Source organism: Triticum urartu, chromosome 6, assembly GCF_003073215.2.
Source record: "Triticum urartu cultivar G1812 chromosome 6, Tu2.1, whole genome shotgun sequence".
In the NCBI taxonomy this organism is placed as follows: domain Eukaryota; kingdom Viridiplantae; phylum Streptophyta; class Magnoliopsida; order Poales; family Poaceae; genus Triticum; species Triticum urartu.
The window spans coordinates 123,371,913-123,393,409 of NC_053027.1; the positions used below are offsets into that span (position 1 = coordinate 123,371,913).

A 21,497-nucleotide genomic window follows, 5' to 3' on the forward strand; every position below is an offset into this window, starting at 1 on the left:
CAACTTTAGTTGTTAACACATGGGATTTTTTGTCAGAAAATTGCCAAGTTTGTCAACATCGCCTTAACTAAAGTTGCCATGAAAAGAGTTCGGATTAGCATGCTTAAAAATCGAACGTTCGGGACTTATTGAGGTCCTTCTTCTATGCTTGATCCTCTCTTGTAAAGTAAACATTGATGGTTCGGTGGTAATATATTCATGTTGAGAGCTACATCAATCAGGCAGCGTCAAGTGCGGAATTGTGGAAATAAATGTGCACAATAAAACGGCCAGCCACACACATCACTGAGAGTACTATCGCACTGTTGATAAGAGAATCTTATTAACGGAATAAATCAGTGAAGTACACACAAGCTCCACAGCTAGCAGCTAGCCCTATGCTGTGCTAAAATGGAGGTACAGCCATGAGAAGGGTGGAAATAAATGTGCACAACAAACCAGCCTGCCACGGACATCGCCGACAAATCGATGAGAATTCGAAAGAGTCTTGTTGAAGGAGTGACCGGGACATGATATTCCAAACACATAAAAATCTCGAGCAATTGTAACTGGTTTAACTTCATTCTATACATCATTCGAAGCTCGGATGTACTATCATGTAAGTAGTATGGCCTATTCATTCACGGGCGAGGCTGAACGCACATACCTCGGTTGCTCTATTTTCAGGAAAAATGTCAGAAACAAAACAACGAGCAAAAAGGGAAAAGGAACAGATGATTACTGCACTTTGCATTCCTACATGTCCGTGATGCTAACAGGTTCGCTTATAGCCTTCTACAATGGTAACTGTGAGTTAACATCCTGGAGAAGCGAATCGGATACACAGCACTATGAAATTCTTGTACGCGTATATGATTTTGATCAAGGACTAAATCAATCATAACAGTTCTCCTGTTTCAGAGCGGAGCAGATCTGACCTAATAGTAGCATATATGTTCTCTGGACAGAATTACTGCTGAAAACAAAGTACCTACAAAATCTTGTTGCACAATCCTACTACTTCTTAGCTCTCTCGCAGAGTTCTCATGATATCGAACCAGAGAGAAGCGAAATTTACAGGAAAAATATGAATCATGTATACAGAAATTAACAAGTTGGAGTGAGCGGCCCAGCCCACTCCCATGAGACCATGATCCCATCTATACTGTGCATCATGAAGTGATGGGATGGGGGACAGTTCAATGAACAAATGCAGTTAGATGGAATCAGTCTTATTCATGCATGCGGACATGGTCTATGTGCATTCAAAGCCTACATTTCTCCAACACGTTCTTCTCATTTCCCAAGCGAAGTGCTTTTAGACTAATGCGTTAAGTAGCCACAATTAACATCCACCCTCCTATAAATTTGCCACCTTGGTTCTCTCTTCTCATCATCGCAACCTCAAAGCTCTCGTTAAGACAGAGACTTGGTGGCTTGAGTGAGAGATGGCAGCACCGGCAGAGACGATGAACAAGCCCGGCGCCGAGGTTCTCAAGGCACTCACCTCGGTGTTCCAGCCGGGGAAGCTTGCCGTCGAGGCGATTCAGGTGGATGAGAATGCGGCCCCGACACCGCCCATCCCGGTGCTGATCGTCGCACCCAAGGATGCGGGAACCTACCCCGTCGCTATGCTCTTGCACGGCTTCTTCCTCCATAACCACTTCTACGAACACCTTCTCCGGCACGTCGCGTCCCACGGCTTCATCATTGTCGCGCCCCAGGTCGATCGCTACCATCTTCACATGTACAGTATACAGAAATTACCTCAACAATGATGCAGAGACAGAGGGTTTAACCTCAAGTCTCTCTCAGAAGATGATCTGTTGTAACTCTGTATGTATGTTGGCTTGTGGTGATCAACTAACTAATTCTGCACCATTTTGTAGTGCAGTTCAGCATCAGTATCATACCTTCGGGTGACGCCGAGGACATCGCCGCGGCAGCCAAGGTGGCAGACTGGCTCCCCGACGGCCTCCCGTCCGTGCTGCCCAAAGGCGTCGAGCCGGAGCTCTCGAAGCTCGCCTTGGCCGGCCACAGCCGAGGAGGCCACACGGCTTTCTCCTTGGCCCTGGGGCATGCCAAGACCCAGCTAACCTTCTCCGCGCTCATCGGCCTCGACCCCGTCGCCGGCACGGGGAAGTCCTCCCAGCTCCAGCCCAAGATCCTCACCCACGAGCCCTCCTCCTTCGGCATGGCCATGCCGGTGCTGGTCGTCGGCACCGGGCTCGGCGAGGAGAAGAAGAACATATTCTTCCCTCCCTGCGCACCGAGGGACGTGAACCACGCGGAATTCTACCGCGAGTGCAGGCCGCCCTGCTACTACTTTGTGACCAAGGACTACGGGCATCTGGACATGCTGGACGACGGCGCCCCCAAGTTCATCACCTGCGTCTGCAAGGATGGGAACGGGTGCAAGGGCAAGATGAGGAGGTGCGTTGCTGGGATCATGGTGGCATTTCTGAATGCTGCCCTTGGTGGGAAAGATGGAGATCTTGAGGCCATACTGAGAGACCCGGCGGTTGCACCAACCACGCTTGATCCGGTTGAGCACCGCCTGGCGTGAAGCAGCAGCTGGCTCATGCCAAAGTTAGCCTGCCGCAGGTTGGCCCACTAAATAAAGTACAGACGTATTCCCTCCGTTCCAAAATACTTGATTTCCATTTGTTCAAAAATAGATGTATCTATATAGTAAAACATGTCTAGATACATCTATACTTTGACAAATGAAAGACATGTATTGTGAAACCGAGGGAGTACCTCTAAGCAATTTGCTTCACTTGTTCATGCAAGCTAAAACTGCTGCTGCTTTAGCTCTTGTGAGCCTGCAATGGTACTTCTGCTCTGTTTCCAGATGTATACTACTCTTGTGAGTATAAATCTTGGTTTTCGTGTCTTGGGCTGGAATATGCCGTCTGATCCCAAGCATACTAGGTGCAGTTCTGATCCTATGGAGAATTTGTAATCTAGTGTCAGACATGTATCTAGTTGACAATGAACAATAACGTACTAAAACAAACGTTGATGCAGAATCAGCATCAAGTAATCTATTAATACATGCTACATCATGTGGATGGATTTACTCCCTCCGTTCCGAATTACTCGTCATAGAAATAGATGTATCTAGATGTATTTTAGTTCTAGATACATCCACTTTTACGACGAGTAATTTGGAACGGAGGGAGTACATTCAAGGGAAAGGGGGATTGATACAAAATCAGGCTACCCTAGGCGTTTACTCGAGTGATACACAACACCATTTTCTGTAGCTGCGTTCTCCACGCCACGACGCACCACAGTTCGGTTTCATCAGTTGCTCAGGCCACTAGCGGGCCGCCCCTATTTTTGTCAGCCTAGTGAGCTTTCCATTCCTTGTGCAACTGGCAGTAATTGTAGTTATATCTTGTTGCAGTGTCATACTAGTTATTTGGCATAACGTTGCAGTAGTGATCATATGAAAAATTGCTTTGTTGGAGTTGACAAGACTGCTGAGCTATTTAATCCTCGTATCTTTGCGATTTATGTATCAGTTGTTCAACTGGTAACTGTCCTCTGATACATCAATATCAAGAAATGATCCTAGTACCTGAACCATCAAGCTACCGGCTGAAAAGAAAAACGAGAGTCAATATTCTCGCTGTGGGAACTACTCCCTCCTGTAGGAAATCTATAAGGTGTTAATTTATTATCCAAGTTTGAAGTACAATATTACAAATCACAATCACAAGAAAGTACTTTTGAAAAAAACATAACCTTATTGTGCCTCAACATAATCCACATATTCTCAGATTAGTTGTTGGTCAAATTTAAACTTGGATGGCCAAACTACGGCCTATATTTCCAAACAGTGAAGGACATTGATGGTTTATACTGCAACTAGTCATTAACTTTCATCATTGAAAATTTGTAATGCAGAATGTAGCTGAGAATGTGGTGACTGGTGAATAAGTACCTATGATGAAGATAGCTCCAATAAGTCAAGTAATGCCCCATCTGTCGTCTTGGAAGGGTCGTCTGGTGCACTTGATTTTCTTTGTGCCGGTCGTCAACTATGAAGCCAGTTTCTTTGCCAAAGGCATCTCGGTCGGATCAACAACGACTTTATATGCAGCGAAATCCACCTCTGCAATGCTTGCATCTGCCATGCTGGCATTTAGATTCGCAATTTCTTATGCGCGTTTCGGGCCGCCTGAGTTCGTAATCACACCCTTGGGGCTTGGCACTTTAAGCTTCAAGTACACTAGCATGGACGGGCCATACTTCGCGTACGCCGGCCGACCGAAGATGGCGTGATACTCACTCTTGAAGTTGACGACCACAAAGGACAGGGACTCTTTGCGGTAGTTCTTCTCATCGTCCAATACAACTGGCAAGGAAATTTGAACGGGTGGTTTGGCACGCATGCCAGGGACCACCCCATGGAAGGTCATCCCAGTCGGATTAAGCTTCGACTGGGGAATTCCTATTTTGTCCAATATACTTGTGTACAAAATGTTCAGTCCAGCTCCTCTATCCATCAGCATGTTCCGCAGTCGGACCCCATTGACGAGTGGGTCGACCACGAGAGCTTGGCGTCCGACATAAGATATATGTGCCGGGTGATCCAGACGGTCAAAGGTGATGGGCGTCTCTGACCAGTTCAGATAATTGGGGACAGCCGGGCCACCATATTGACCTCCTGAGTGCGTACTTTGCGCACTCGATTGATCTCCAGGCCCGTAAAGATCAGTAGGATTGCCTTCTCACCGGGGTATCCATCCGAGTTGCAGTCCTCTGGCCAGCCGTGTGACGAGGATGGTCCCTCATGGGATCCGACTGCGCGAAGCTAGCCGGTCAGAGACTATGAGATGAGCTCATTCTGTGCGACCCCCATCTTCAGGAAGGTGGATAGTTGTCGTATGCCGTCTGCGATGGCCCCGTTAGCAGGCTGTTGGATACCATCAGCCAGCTTGGTCGCCGCCCGGACATTGTCAGTCGGGGTGCCAAGGATTCGGAGATCACCGGGGCCTTCGACTACAAAATTGTTGTTTAAGTCCCACCCTCATGGGATTACCGAAGGGTCAGGGCGCCGCGGCCGACTCATGTCCAGCAGATCATGCTCCCGAACCGGGCACGCCCCACCAGAATCTCATGGCGTGGGCCTCAAGGGCCTTGTCAGTCGGCGAATCACCCGGAATGGGGGTGAGATGGACCCGCTCGGCCACCTCACGATGTTCTCTGGTGGCCGGGGTCCTCATCAGCTGCGCTTCCACCGATTGCTGTAGTTGGGTCCGCAGCAGCCTTCCCGCGACTCGGTTCAGGCGGTGGCGTGATGATAACCCACAAGTATAGGGGATCGCAACAGTTTTCGAGGGTAAAGTATTTAACCCAAATTTATTGATTCGACATAAGGGGAGCCAAAGAATACTCTCAAGTATTAGCAGCTGAGATGTCAATTCAACCACAGCTGAAAACTTAGTATCTGCAGCAAAGTATTTAGTAGCAAAATAATATGATAGTAGTGGAAACGGTAGCAAAAGGTAACAGCAGTAAAAGTAATATTTTTGGTATTTTGTAGTGAGGATAGCAATAGCAACGGAAAAGTAAATAAGCGAAGAACAATATATAAAAAGCTCGTAGGCAATGGATCAGTGATGGAGAATTATGCCGGATGCGGTTCATCATGTAACAGTCATAACCTAGGGTGACACAGAACTAGCTCCAGTTCATCAATGTAATGTAGGCATGTATTCCGAATATAGTCATACGTGCTTATGGAAAAGAACTTGCATGACATCTTTTGTCCTACCCTCCCGTGGCAGCGGGGTCCTTACGGAAACTAAGGGATATTAATGTCTCCTTTTAATAGAGCACCGGAACAAAGCATTAACACATAGTGAATACATGAACTCCTCAAACTACGGTCATCACCGGTAAGTATCCCGATTATTGTCACTTCGGGGTTAACGGATCATAACACATAATAGGTGACTATAGACTTACAAGATAGGATCAAGAACACTCATATATTGATGAAAACATAATAGGTTCAGATCTGAAATCATGGCACTCGGGCCCTAGTGACAAGCATTAAACATAGCAAAGTCATAGCAACATCAATCTCAGAACATAGTGGATACTAGGGATCAAACCCTAACAAAACTAACTCGATTACATGATAGATCCCATCCAACCCATCACCATCCAGCAAGCCTACGATGGAATTACTCACGCACAGCGGTGAGCATGATGAAATTGGTGATGGAGGATGGTTGATGATGACGATGGCGACGGATTCCCCTCTCCGGAGCCCCGAACGGACTCCAGATCAGCCCTCCCGAGAGGTTAGGGCTTGGCGGCGGCTCCGTATCATAAAACGCGATGAATTCTTCTCTCTGACTTTTTTCTCCCCGAAACACAATATATCGAGTTGGAGTTGGAGTCGGAGAGGCACCAGGGGGCCCACGAGGTAGGGGGCACGCCCTAGGGTGTAGGCGCACCCCCACCCTCGTGGAGAGGTGGTGGGCCCCCTGGCCTTCATCTTTTGTAGGTATTTTTTATATTTTCCAAAAAGTTGCTCCGTGAAGTTTTAGGTCATTCCGAGAACGTTTGTTTCGCACATAAATAACACCATGGTAATTCTGCTGAAAACAACATCAGTCCGGGTTAGTTCCATTCAAATCATGCAAGTTAGAGTCCAAAGTAAGGGCAAAAGTGTTTGGAAAAGTAGATACGTTGGAGACGTATCAACTCCCCCAAGCTTAAACCTTTGCTTGTCCTCAAGCAATTCAGTTGACAAACTGAAAGTGATAAAGAGAAACTTTTACAAACTCTATTTGCTCTTGTTGTTTTAAATATCTAAAGCCAGCATTCAAGTTTTCAGCAAAGATTATAACTAACCACATTCGCAATAACGCTTAGGTCTCAAGTTTACTCATATCAATGGCATATTCAACTAGCGAGCAATAATAATAAATCTCGGATGACAACACTTTCTCAAAACAATCATAATATGATATAACAAGATGGTATCTCGCTAGCCCTTTCTGAGACCGCAAAACATAAATGCAGAGCACCTTTAAAGACCAAGGACTGACTAGACATTGTAATACATGGTAAAAGAGATCCAGTCAAGTCATACTCAATGTAAATTAACAGTAATGAATGCAAATGATAGCGGTGCTATCCAACTGGTGCTTTTTAATAAGAGGATGATGACTTAGCATAAAAGTAAATAGATAGGCCCTTCGCAGAGGGAAGCAGGGATTTGTAGAGGTGCCAGAGCTCGGTTTTGAAACAGAGGTGAATAATATTTTGAGCGGTATACTTTCATTGTCAACATAACAACCAAGAGATGGCGATATCTTCCATTCTACACACATTATAGGCGGTTCCCAAACAGAATGGTAAAGTTTATACTCCCCCTTCCACCAACAAGTATCAATCCATGGCTTGCTCGAAACAACGAGTGCCTCCAACTAACAAGGGTCCCAGGGAGAGTTTTATTTGCAATTATTTTGATTTAGTTTGCATAAAGCATGGGACTGGGCATCCCGGTGACCATCCATTTATCTCATGAGTGAGGAGCAGAGTCCACTCCTCTTGAGAATAACCCGCCTAACATGGAAGATACAGACAGCCCTAGTTGATACATGAGCTATTCGAGCATACAAAACAGGATATTTATTCGAAGGCTTAGAGTTTGGCACATACAAATTTACTTGGAACGGCAGGTAGATACCGTATATAGGTAGGTATAGTGAACTCATGTGGAATAACTTTGGGGTTTAAGGGATTGGATGCACAAGCAGTATTCCCGCTTAGTACAAGTGAAGGCTAGCAAAAGACTGGGAAGCGACCAGCTAGAGAGCGACAACAGTCATGAACATGCATTAAAATTAATCAACACCGAATGCAAGCATGAGTAGGATATAATCCACCATGAACATAAATATCGTGAAGGCTATGTTGATTTTGTTTCAACTACATGCGTGAACATGCGCCAAGTCAAGTCATTTAAATCGTTCAGAGGAGGATACCACCCTATCATACCATATCACAACCATTTTAATAGCATGTTGGCACGCAAGGTAAACCATTATAACTCATAGCTAATCAAGCATGGCACAAGAAACTATGATCTCTAGTTGTCATTGCAAACTTGTTTATTCATAATAGGCTGAATCAGGAACGATGAACTAATCATATTTACAAAAACATAAGAGGTCGAGTTCATACCAGCTTTTCTCATCTCAGTCAGTCCATCATATATCGTCATAATTGCCTTTCACTTGCACGACCGAACGATGTGAATAATAATAATAGTGCGCGTGCATTGGACTAAGCTGTAATCTGCAAGTATTCAATAAACAGGAGAAGACAAGACAATATGGGCTCTTTTGTCATATCAACAATAATGCATATAAGAGCCACTTCAAAAATTTAATTATGGCCTTCTCCTATCGACCCCCAAAGAAAAGAAAAGAAATAAAACTATTTACACGGGAAAGCTCTCAACAAGCAAAAGAAGAACAGGAAATATTTTTGAGTTTTCTTTTTAATTACTACTACAAGCATGGAAAGTAAACTAATTAAAAGCTACAACTATTTTTTTTGGTTTTTCTTAAGGTTTATTAAACACACAAGAAGAAAGCATAAAAAGGAAATTAAACTAGCATGGATGATACAATGAAAAAGTATGAGCACCGACATCTAGCAATGAGTGTGTGAACATAAATGTAATGTCGGTGGGAAATACGTACTCCCCCAAGCTTAGGCTTTTGGCCTAAGTTGGTCTATGGCCACGGCTGGCCTGGCGGATATCCATAATAGTAGTTGGGGTCGTACTGCGATGCAGCGGCTATCGCCTGCTGAGCTGCAGCATGGCGACGAGCGGCCTCTGCTCTCCTCTCGTACTCATCTGCCTACTCTCTGGTAATAGTATATCTTATTTTTGCCTGATGATCAAAGAAGGCAGGAGCAGGGAGATTAATATGGACAGCACGGTGTCTGTCAAAGATTAGTCGATACTGTGAGGTGATTCATTCCTCTTGACAAACTGGTGGTGAACCATAGCATTAAAGTCTAGGTAAGCAGGAGGTAGTTCAATATCATCTTCGTGTATGGCTATACCAAGAAAATTAGCTATGCGGGTTGCATAAATTCCTCCAAAGAAATCTCCATTAAATCTATTAAGATGCAACCTACGTGCAATAATGGCTCCCAAATTATAAGATTTATCTCCTAACACAGCACTGCTAAGAATACTGAGGTCAGGAACACACATATGACATGCTTCATCTTTACCATTTATGCATCTACCTATAAAGAGAGCAAAATAATGTATAGCAGGAAAGTGAATGCTCCCTATGGTGGCTTGTGTTATATCTCTAGATTCTCCCACAGTTATGCTAGCAAGAAAATCTCTAAATTCAGATTTGCGAGGATCCCTTATACTACCCCATTGTGGAAGTTTGCAAGCAGTGGTAAAATCCTCTAAGTCCATAGTATAAGAATTTTCATAAAGATCAAACAGGACAGTTGAAGAATTACATGAAGATGAAAATTCAAACCTCCTCACAAAGGTACTAGTGAGATTGTGATACTGACTGCACTTCTCTTCCTCGAAGCTCACAAGATCGACGTTACGCAAATATGCGTTGAATTCTTCCTTAATTCCTGCTCGATCCATAAAATTTTCAGAAGGCCACTCACAAGGACGCACTGGAGCGTCTCTTGGTGGCTCTTCATCAGCATCACGCATTGCAAGCCTGGGTCCTTGCTTCCTTGAGGAACCACCTTGGAACATTTTCCTAAGCATTTTTATTCCTTTGAAAAATTCTGAAATTTTTTAGTAACTTCAAAAAAAAAGTAAACCAAACTCAATAATATTGATAGCAACTACTCCTACAAGTGCCTAGGGCCTATATCATGCATCAAAACTACTTTGGACCATATAAATTTGACATGCGAGCTCAAGAACAGGGTCACCTAAGCAGCAAAAATTTGCAATGAATAAAGCACTAGAACAAAAACTAATTGGACCAATGGAGGAGTCACATACCAAGGAACAATCTCCCCAAGCAGTTTTGTGAGAGGTGCTTTGAGCAAGGAGATCGAAAACGGCAGCAAAACGAGTTTGGACTCGGGTTTGAGCTGGTTGTTCGTGTTTGTGGGAGGAAGAAGAAGTGTGTGGGTGAAAGGATAAGTGGAGGAGGGCCACCGTGGGCCCACGAGGCAGGGGGCGCGCCCTCCACCCTCATGGGCAGGTGGTTGACCCCCCTGCTGTGTTCTCAGTGCCAAATATTCTCAAATATTCTAGAAAAAAATCATATTTAAATTTCAAGGCATTTGGAGAACTTTTATTTTCGGGGTATTTTTATATTGCACAGATAATCAGATAACATACAGAAAATATTTATTTTTATTTTATGTAATATAAATAACAGAAAGTAAAAGCGGGGTACAGAAGGTTGTGCCTTCTAGTTTCATCCATCTCATAATCATCAAAAGGAATCCACTAACAAGGTTGATCAAGTCTTGTTAACGAACTCATTCCGAATAACATGGAACCGAAGAAATTTCGAATAACACTATGTTACCTCAACGGGGATATGCACATCCCCAATAATAAGAATATCATATTTCTTCTTGACAGTAGGAAGAGGAAATTCAAAACCTCCAAATATAATCGATGGAATTTTTCCAATAGAGTTGATACTATGAACTTGAGGTTGTTTCCTCGGAAAGTGTACCGTATGCTCATTACCATTAACATGAAAAGTGACATTGACTTTAGTGTAATCAATAACAACCCCTGCAGTATTTAAAAAGGGTCTTCCAAGAATAATAGACATACTATCGTCCTCGGGAATATCAAGAATAACAAAGTCCGTTAAAATAGTAACGTTTGCAACTACAACAGGCACATCCTCACAAATATCGACAGGTATAGCAGTTGATTTATCAACCATTTGCAAAGATATTTCAGTAGGTGTCAAACTTATTCAAATAAAGTCTACGATATAAAGAGAGAGGCATAACACTAACACCGGCTCCAAGATCACATAAAGCAGTTTTAACATAGTTTCTTTTAATAGAGCATGATACAGTGGGCACACCGGGATCTCCAAGTTTCTTAGGTATTCCACCCTTAAAAGTATAATTAGCAAGCATGGTGGAAATTTCAGCTTCCGGTATCTTTCTTTTATTTGTAACAATTTCTTTCATGTACTTAGCATAAGGATTCATTTTAAGCATATCAGTTAATCGCATACTCAAAAAGATAGGTCTAATCATTTCAGCAAAGCGCTCAAAATCCTCATCATCCTTTTTCTTGGATGGTTTAGGAGGAAAAGGCATGGGTTTCTGAACCCATAGTTCTCTTTCTTTACCATGTTTCCTAGCAACAAAATCTTTCTTATCATAACATTGATTCTTTGATTGTGGGTTATCAATATCAACAGCAGGTTCAATTTCTACATCATCATCATTACTAGGTTGAGCATCATCATGAACATTATCATTAACACTAGTTTCAGGTTCATTACCAGATTGAGTTTCAACATCAGAAATAGAAATATCATTTGGATTCTCAAGTGTTTCAATAACAGGTTCACTAGAAGCATGCAAAGTCCTATCATTTTTCTTTTTCTTCCTTTTAGAAGGACTAGGTGCATCTATATTATTTCTCCGATAATCTTGCTCAATTCTCTTATGATGGCCTTCAGGGTACAAAGGTTCCTGAGTCATTTTACCACCTCTAGTCATAACTCTAACAACATTATCATTATTCTTACTATTCAATTCATTGAGCAAATCATTTTGAGCTTTAAGTACTTGTTCTACTTGAGTGGTAACCATAGAAGCTTGTTTACTAACAAGTTTAAGTTCCCCTTTGACATTAGCCATATAATCACCCAAGTGTTCAAGCATATTTGAATTGTATTTCAATTGTCTACCAAAATAAGCATTAAAGTCTTCTTGCTTAGCCATAAATTTATCAAACTCATCTAAGCATGGGCTAGCAAACTTAGTAAATGGGATTTCAGCTTTATCATATCTATAGAGAGAATTTACCTTTACTACCTGTGCCGGGTTATCAAGACCATGAGTTTCTTCGATAGGCGGTAAATTAAGACCATGTATTTCTTCAATAGGAGGTAAATTCTTAACATCTTCAACTTTACTACCTTTTTCTTTCATAGATTTCTTTGCCTCTTGCATATCTTCAGGACTGAGAAATAGAATGCTCCTCTTTTTCGGAGTGGGTTTAGGAATAGGCTCAGGAATTGGCTCCGGAGGTGTCCAATTATTTTCATTTTCAACATATTATTCAATAGAATTTCAGCTTCATCCGGTGTTCTTTCCCTGAAAACAGAACCAACACAACTATCCAGGTAATCTCTGGAAGCATCGGTTAGTCCATTATAAAAGATATCAAGTATTTCATTTTTCTTTAGAGGATGGTGAGGCAAAGCATTAAGTAATTGGAGAAGCCTCCCCCAAGCTTGTGGGATACTCTCTTCTTCAACTTGCACAAACTTATATATATCCCTTAAAGCAGCTTGTTTCTTATGAGCAGGGAAATATTTAGCAGAGAAGTAATAAATCATATCCTGGGGACTACGCACACAACCAGGATCAAGAGAATTAAACCATATCTTAGCATCACCCTTTAATGAGAACGGAAATATTTTAAGGATATAAAAGTAGCGAGTTCTCTCATCTTTAGTAAACAGGGTAGATATATCATTTAATTTAGTAAGATGTGCCACAACAGTTTCATATTCATAACCATGAAAAGGATCAGATTCAACCAAAGTAATTATATCAGGATCAACAGAGAATTCATAATCCTTATCGGTAACACAGATAGGTGAAGTAGCAAAAGCAGGGTCAGGTTTCATTCTAGCATTTAGAGATTGCTTGTTCCATTTAGCTAATAGCCTCTTAAGTTCGTATCTATCTTTGCAAGCTAAAATAGCTAAAGAGGCTTCTTGATCAAAAACATAACCCTCAGGAATAACAAGTGATTCTTCATCATCACATTATCAGCATTATCAGATTCAATATTTTCAATCTCTCTAGCCCTAGCAAGTTGTTCATCCAGAAATTCACCAAGTGGCACAGTAGTATCAAGCATAGAAGTAGTTTCATCATAAGTATTATGTATAGCAGAAGTAGCATCATCAATAACATGTGACATATCAGAACGAATAGCAGAAGCAGTTTTAGGTGTCGCAAGCTTACTCAAAACAGAAGGTGAATCAAGTGCAGAGCTAGATGGCAGTTCCTTACCTTCCCTCGTAGTTGAGGGATAAATCTTGGTTCTTCGATCTTTGAAGTTCTTCATAATGATAAGAAGATATAAATCCCAAGTGACTCAAAGAATAGAGCTATGTTCCCCGGCAACGGTGCCAGAAAATAGTCTTGATAACCCACAAGTATAGGGGATTGCAACAGTTTTCGAGGGTAAAGTATTTAACCAAAATTTATTGATTCGACACAAGGGGAGCCAAAGAATACTCCCAAGTATTAGCAGCTGAGTTGTCAATTCAACCACACTTGGAAACTTAGTATCTGTAGCAAAGTATTTAGTAGCAAAGTAATATGATAGTAGTGGAAACAGTAGCAAAAGATAACAGTAGTAAAAGTAATATTTTTGGTATTTTGTAGTGAGGATAGCAATAGCAACGGGAAAGTAAATAAGTGAAGAACAATATATGGAAAGCTCATAGGCAATGGATCAGTGATGGAGAATTATGCCGGATGTGGTTCATCATGTAACAGTCATAACCTAGGGTGACATAGAACTAGCTCCAATTCATCAATGTAATGTAGGCATGTATTCCGAATATAGTCATACGTGCTTATGGAAAAGAACTTGCATGACATCTTTTGTCCTACCCTCCCGTGGCAGCGGGGTCCTTATGGAAACCAAGGGATATCAAGGCCTCCTTTTAATAGAGTACCGGAAAAAAGCATTAACACATAGTGAATACATGAACTCCTCAAACTACGATCATCACCGCTAAGTATCCCGATTATTGTCACTTCGGGGTTAACGGATCATAACACATAATAGGTGACTATAGACTTGCAAGATAGGTGTAACGCCCTCGATGCGGCTATATCTCCTACGTGTCGAAGCACGACTTAGAGGCATAACCGCATTGAAAGCAATGTCGCAAGTAAGGTAATCTTCACAACAACCCATGTATATATATATAAAGGGGAAATGATACATAGTTGGATTACAATCGCCACTTCACACAATTACATGAATAAAGCATTACATCATCCAGATACAATCAAGGTCCGACTACGGAACCAAAATAAAGAAGACTACCCAAATGCTACACAGATCCCCGATCGACCCCAACTGGGCTCCACTACTGATCAACTAGAACGAAACAACATAACGGACAAGATCTTCATCGAGCTCCTCCTTGAGCTTGGTTGAGACACCTGCACGGTATCATCGGCACCTGCAAACTGGTTTTGGAAGTATCCGTGAGTCACAGGGACTCAGCAATCTCACACCCTCGCGATCAAGACTATTTAAGCTTATAGGTAGGGTAAAAGGTATGAGGTGGAGCTGCAGCAAGCGACTAGCATATATGGTGGCTAACCTATTCGCAAAAGAGAGCGAGAAGAGAAGGCAAAGCGCGATCGAGAAACTATGATCAAGAAGTGATCCTAGAACAACCTACGTCAAGCATAACTCCAACACCGTGTTCACTTCCCGGACTCCGCCGGAAAGAGACCATCACGGCTACACACGCGGTTGATGTATTTTAATTAAGGTCAACTTCAGGTTTTGTACAACCGGACATTAACAAATTCCCATCTGCCCATAACCACGGGCACGAGTTTCGAAAGTTCAAATCCCTGCAGGGGTGTCCCAACTTAGCCCATCACAAGCTCTCACGGTCAACGAAGGATATTCCTTCTCCCAAGACAATCCGATCAGGCTCGGCATCCAGGTTACAAGACATCCTCGACAATGGTAAAACAAGTCCAGCAACACTGCTCGAATGTGCTGAAAAATCCTGATAGGAGTTGCACATATCTCGTTCTCAGGGCACACTCAGATGAGCAATCCATACAACTAAAACCAGCCCTCGAGTGTCCCCGAGGTGGCGCTGCAAGGGGCTCTAGTTTGGACCAACACTCAGAGGAGCACTGGCCCGCGGGGGTTAAAATAAAGATGACCCTTGAGTCTGCAGAACCCAAGGGAAAGAAAAGGCTAGGTGGCGAATGGTAAAACCAAGGTTGGGCATTGCTGGAGGAGTTTTATTCAAGGCGAACTGTCAAGGGGTTCCCATTATAACCCAACCGCGTAAGGAACGCAAAATCCGGGAACATAACACCGATATGACGGAAACTAGGGCGGCAAGAGTGGAACAAAACACCAGGCATAAGGCCGAGCCTTCCATCCTTTACCAAGTATATAGATGCATTAATTAGATAAGAGGTATTGTGATATCCCAACAAAATATCCATGTTCCAACATGGAACAAGCTCCAAACTTCACCTGCAACTAACAATGCTATAAGAGGGGCTGAGCAAAGCGGTAACATAGCCAAACAACGGTTTGCTAGGACATGGTGGGTTAGAGGCTTGGCTCAACAATATAGGAGGCATGATAAGAAAGTGGTAGGTATCGCGACATAGGCATAGCAAAAGAGTGAGCAACTAGCAAGCAAAGATAAAAGTGATTTTGAGGTATGGTCATCTTGCCCGAGATCCCGCAAGGAATAAGAACGAGTCCATGAAGAAGACAAACGGACATAGCCAACGGATCCTCACAAACACGACGTTACCGGATTACCGAGAAGAAGTACACCGGAAAGAAAAACAAACAACATAGTAAACAACCACCACATAATCATGGCATGATGCACAATCAAGTATGATGCATGTCCGGTTTAAATATGCATGGCATGGCAAAGTGCACAAACAATCCTACAAATTAAGTGGAGCTCAATATGCAACTCTGTTGCATATTGACGAAACACCACATTCAAGTTATTTAGTTCGATCTCGTTTATGTACCCAACAATATTAAATGTTGTTAAAACATGTCAAGAGGTGAAGCATAATGCAACTATCTATCTAGGCAAGTTTAAATGAGGCCGGAAGCAACGAGCAACAATTCTGGTAAATCCCCATATGCATATATTAGGTTTGGTGCTGTTCTGCCCTAAACCAAATTTTATAGTTGTTAAACATGCAAAGTGATGCCACCATGTTAAACTAGGAAAAATTCTACCCCATTTACATATAAAGTTTATTAGAAACCGAGCTACGGTTATTTAGTTATGAATTAAGTCATTTTAGCATGGCATAGGAGCAAATTTAATCAAACATCATTTTAAACATTTTAAACATAGATGAAAGTTGCATATTATTAAACTAGATGAAAAACTAAGCAAGTTTCACATACAAAGTTTTTACATGTGATGCTTAGTTTGTGAGATATTAAATGCATGAAGGCTAAGGGGTTTTCTGTAAATCTGCAAATCCCTGGAAATTAGCTAAATTCGCAGAACAAAAAAAAACGTCCACTGGGCCAAAACTGAACTGACCCAACAGTAAGAAAAAAAAGAGGGGGCGCTTGGGGTGGCCTCACCCATGGGCTTTGGCCCGTTTGAGGAGGAGGGGTAGACCGGCACGACGCACATCTGGCATCGGGCGCTGGCAGGCCGGCCCACTCAGGCGCTGGATGGATCGCACGATGGTCGAGCGGGCGAGGGAGTGGTTTGCGGGCACGACTCCCTGTTCGACAGGAAGCAGAAGCAGAAAACAGAGCAGAGGCGGCGCAAACTCTGGCAGCTCACGGTGAAGGTGCCCGGCGACGCCCGGAAACAGCGGAAGATGGCGAGGGCGTGGGGAAATAGGTCCAGGGACAGAGGAGGCGGGTTCGGGCGGCGAGACGCGGGCGACTTCCATCTCTGCTCAAAGCAGACGCCGGACCCGGCGTTGACGACGGTCAGGAAGAAAACAACGACGGCGAGGATCAGCGGGGATGGGGCTCCGGCGACAGGATCCGAAAGGGAACGCCAGCGAAAGGAAAGGGGGCCTCGGACCCGGTCGGGCCTAGCGGCGGCCTGTGGTGTTCTCTGGGGGCGAGGGAGAGCTGCTGTTGGTCATGGCCGTCGGCGGGGACGAGGTCAAGCTCGTGGACGAGCTGCTTCGGTGATGAGGAAGTTAGTAGGAGGAGGCGGGCGCGCACATGGCGAGCCAGGGACGCGGACGACGTGGAGAAAGCCGGATCCGGGCGGCGTTGCTCCTGACAGGAACTTGGCGGTGGACATGGTGGCTCGGTTCCGTGATGCATCAGAGAGAGCAATGAGAAAGAGAGAAACGAGCAGGAAGGTAAGGTAGGGGAGGCGAGGTGATGAGCAGGAGGAGCGCGATGCCTCGGGTGCCTGGCCGCCGATGCAAACGAGCGGGACGACGACGGGGCCGAGCAGGGGAGCTCGACGGGGATGGATCGATGGGTGTATCGGGGAAGGTGGTTGGCTGCGGGGCTTCCATGATTGATGGGTTGGATCGATGAAATTGGCTGGTTGTGGTTGGCCCGATCTGGAAAACGAGGAGGAAAGTGACGGCCTCGGTTGGTGGTTGGATCGGGAGGGGATCCCAAGGAGGAGGAGATAGTGGGCTGGCGGCGGCGGAGGATGGGACAAGATCCCTAATTTCTAGGGTTGCCCACTATTTATATTGCAAAGGGATCAGGGTAGAGGCTATCTTGTCCCTCCGATCGCAATCAGACGAACGCGAATAAAATAGCTAGGGAGTCCAAATAAGAAAATGGAGACTTTTTGTAGATGTTTGGGGATGATCCGGATCCAACGGTGACGAAAGTCCGGTTCGGATCCGGGACAACTTTCGGACGCGCGCGCGAGGAGGGCCGCGGGCTGACGAGAGAGGTTAGGTTGGGTCTGGCGGATTGTGAAGAGCGGGTTGGTCTGAGAGAAGAGGGGAGAGATGCAGCCCGGCACGGTTTCTGGAGACCGAAAACGTCCGACGTTAGACCGGCTATACTGCCGCTATAGTTATCCGTTGGGGCATCAAACGATCTCCGAATGTGATGAAACTTGACAGGCGGTCTATCTACACTATAATAAGGCCACACGTCAACTCTCATCCCATTCCGAGAACATTTTCCGGCCACTTATAAAAAACTATTTCAGACATGCTGCGGGCGCGTGCAAGTGTGTCTGGGCTCAGAACGGACAACGGACGGAACGAGGAGACCGGGACGGATGCAAGTTTTGAAACACATGATGATGCAATGCACATGATGGCATGGCAAGATGCAACATACAAGCGAATGACATGACAACAACAGCGAATAACTGGCAGACACCTGGCGTAACGGCCTCGGGGCGTTACAACACTCCACCACTACGAGAGGATCTCGTCCCGAGATCTAGAATGGCACCGGAGGGAAAACGGAAGAGAAAGTGGAGAGGTAAAACTAAGTTGCTTCTTTGACAAACGAGTGAGACCAAAGAACCTTGAGAGGTTGAAAAAATTGAAAGAAAGAATACAATGAAGATGAACAAAGTTGAAAAACCTCCGTTAGAAAAGAGGAACAAGGAAGAACCAATTCGAGCAGCACTCCGGTTGAAAAGTGATATGAAACTTGATAACATGACAAGAACTTGAGGAGAGGGCACAACACTCCGGATATATAAGATAGAGAAGGAATAAGACTAATATAATTTGGACAGCACTCCGACTGAAAATGGAAGGAATTAACAAGAACTTGACAAGATGAGAGGATACTTGATGAAATCAACAACACACTACCTCCGGAATTATTGAAAGAATGGCACAAAGGGTAAGAACGATTTCAAACGACACTCCGGTTGAGAAGGGAGCCAAAACTTGACAGAATGGGAAGAACTTGAAAAGAGGGCATGGCACTCCGGTTAAATGGGATAAGCAAGGAAAGAACATGATCTTCACAATCCGAGACGATGAGTGAAGAGAGCAACATCACAAAGCTTCTGGAACAAAAGAATAGAAGCTAGATTGTTGGGATAAAGGGATGGAGAAGAAAATGGCAATTTCTGCCACAAATGAGCTTGAAGAAACATCTTTAGGAGAAGGGTCGAACGGAGTTGTTGGAAAACCCACAACAAAAGATATGATTTCCAATGGTCTTAAGGAAAACGTCCCCAAATTATGAGGTGAAGACCAGCCACTAACGAAATCAATCAATTGGATTGAGAAGAACAAGGAGATGAAAACTCCTTCTTCGAGATGAGAAGTGTAAATTGGATCATAGATAAGCACCGTAATGGCAACATTCCCAATGGAAGGCTTTAGGTGAAATCTATTGAAGATAACTCTAATGAAGAGATTGATGGATTTAAGATACCTCATCCTTAACAACATGTGAATCATGAAACATGAACTCAAGTTATGAAGAATGACATAGCACCACCTCAAATGATACGGTAGAAAGAAATTGCACTCCGGATTGCAAGATGAAGAATGCTTGAACTCCTCTGAAAAGAATCTCGATGAACACTTCGAGAAGGAATTAAATCCTTGATGAACCATCATGTAGAACCTTCATGAAGAACTCCGGTAACAAAAGGATGATCAAACAAAAGGAAAAAGAAGTTGAAAACACAAGGTGAAACCTTGTAATGATTTAGATGGATCTCCGTGGTGATATAATTGCGAGAGCTTGGAACTCCGGAAAAGAAAAGATGAAATAATTGAAAACGAGAATTTGATGAGCCTCCGGAATAAGGAAAGAATTGAATTTACTCGATGACAAGAATAAGAATTGCATTATGCTTATCCTTCACCAATTTAGATTGATGAAAAGCAACGGATTTGGCAAACTACTTATTCTCGTAGAAAAGATTAAGAGGGATATTGCGCAAACTTGGGAAGGTCTTCAATGAACCGCCGGGAGGATTGAAACAACGAATGAATTAATATGATAAGGAAGGAAGAGAAATCTTAGACGAACCACCGTAAGGATTGAAAATGAACGACTAAAAGATAACAAAACACCGGGAAGGATTAATGACTGAACGAACAAACTTGAGACAAACTAGATACAAGAGAATGAAGAGATCATGAACTGACTAGAGGATATTTGACGATGCACCGGTAAGATTGGAGAATGATAACTGAAAGCTGAGAATGAATAAACCTGAATTGATGGACTCCGGATAATCAAACCGAGAAGACTCTTGAATTGCTCCGGATAGATGAAAAGAATTCTCACAACCAAAGACAATTATGAGATGATGGCAACAAGCCAGAATCACGAATCTTTGAAGAGAATGGAGCAAGATTAAAGAGAAACTCTTCTTCGGTCTTCAATCATTGATAAATGATGATGAGAAGCACCACCAAGGAATTATTTAGATGCTCCGGAAGAATCAAAGCGAAGAGATTGAGCCAACGACGAAAAGAATTAAACCGATCTTGGAGACAGGCATTTGACTGATGATAATTCATTCTTACGTCAAACTTTGAAAAAGAATTTGAGGATAGCTCCGGGAAAATAAGAAGAGTCAGGTAAGATCCTGGGAAAAGACCTGTGGGTTAGGGCCCACTCAAAAGAATCACCGTTGAAATGATTGCTTGAAAAGAGAGATTCCACCGGTTGAATTAAATGGCTTGAATAAGATAAGACCTCAAAATAGGTTGAATTGATCTTGAATGAAAAGACGAGCCTTCTGAGATAACTTGAGCACTCCGGGACAATAGAATAACGAGAGGTGAATGATTATGAGGTGCACCAGCATGGAAAAACATTTGAAACGAGGAAAGGATATGGTCAACACCAAAAGCTTGAATTGAATCCACTAGAGAAGAAAGAAAACCGAGAATGATGAGCTTGAAGCTCCATTAGAATCTTCATGAGAATCACCGGATAGAACATTGACGGAAAAGGAATGGAGAGACTGCACAAGAAAAAAAGGATACTTGATTAAGACATCGGATTCCTTGAAGAAACAAGGGTGGGAGGGAGGGAAAACAAAGGCAACTTGGAGACGGATGAAAACAAACACCGTTGAGAAGAACTGATAAATGATCTTACTGATGTTGACATGATCGAAACCACTTGAAGAGAAAACACGCAGGTTGAAAAGGATTTACATGACAATCTCGATTATCATGAGGGATTAGTATTCACATAGGAGTATGAGAACACCGTTTGGAAAAGGTATGGAATCAACATTTGACTTCGAAGCAACTCGAATACCACAACTCAAAACAAAACAAGGATTGGCTTGCAGAATAAGCCGAAACAAACATATGATAGAGATTTCATCCGAAGTTTTCATGGTGGGGCCTACACGGGCTCGATTGTACAGCACCATCATGTACAAGGCAGTGCACATGACATACGAAGCGTCCCCGAGTCGGCATAGCCAAGGACTCTTTAAGACACAACGAGACCACTGTAAAACCAACCGTGGATAGGCGGACCACTAGACGTCGAACCCCAATTTCATATCATACATCTGTCAGAAAGATATCCTAAGAGC

The 21,497-nt window shown here is 43.4% G+C and overlaps 1 protein-coding gene across 1 annotated transcript; it reads left to right on the forward strand.

The window, feature by feature from the left end:
• Positions 1-1,364: 1,364 nt before the first annotated feature.
• LOC125515469 (chlorophyllase-1-like) lies at positions 1,365-3,029 on the forward strand. The gene is made up of 2 exons (XM_048680938.1): positions 1,365-1,703; positions 1,874-3,029. Exons 1-2 carry the CDS (start codon positions 1,428-1,430, stop codon positions 2,543-2,545), a joined length of 948 nt encoding a protein of 315 aa, XP_048536895.1. The 5' UTR covers positions 1,365-1,427; the 3' UTR covers positions 2,546-3,029.
• Positions 3,030-21,497: the final 18,468 nt, after the last annotated feature.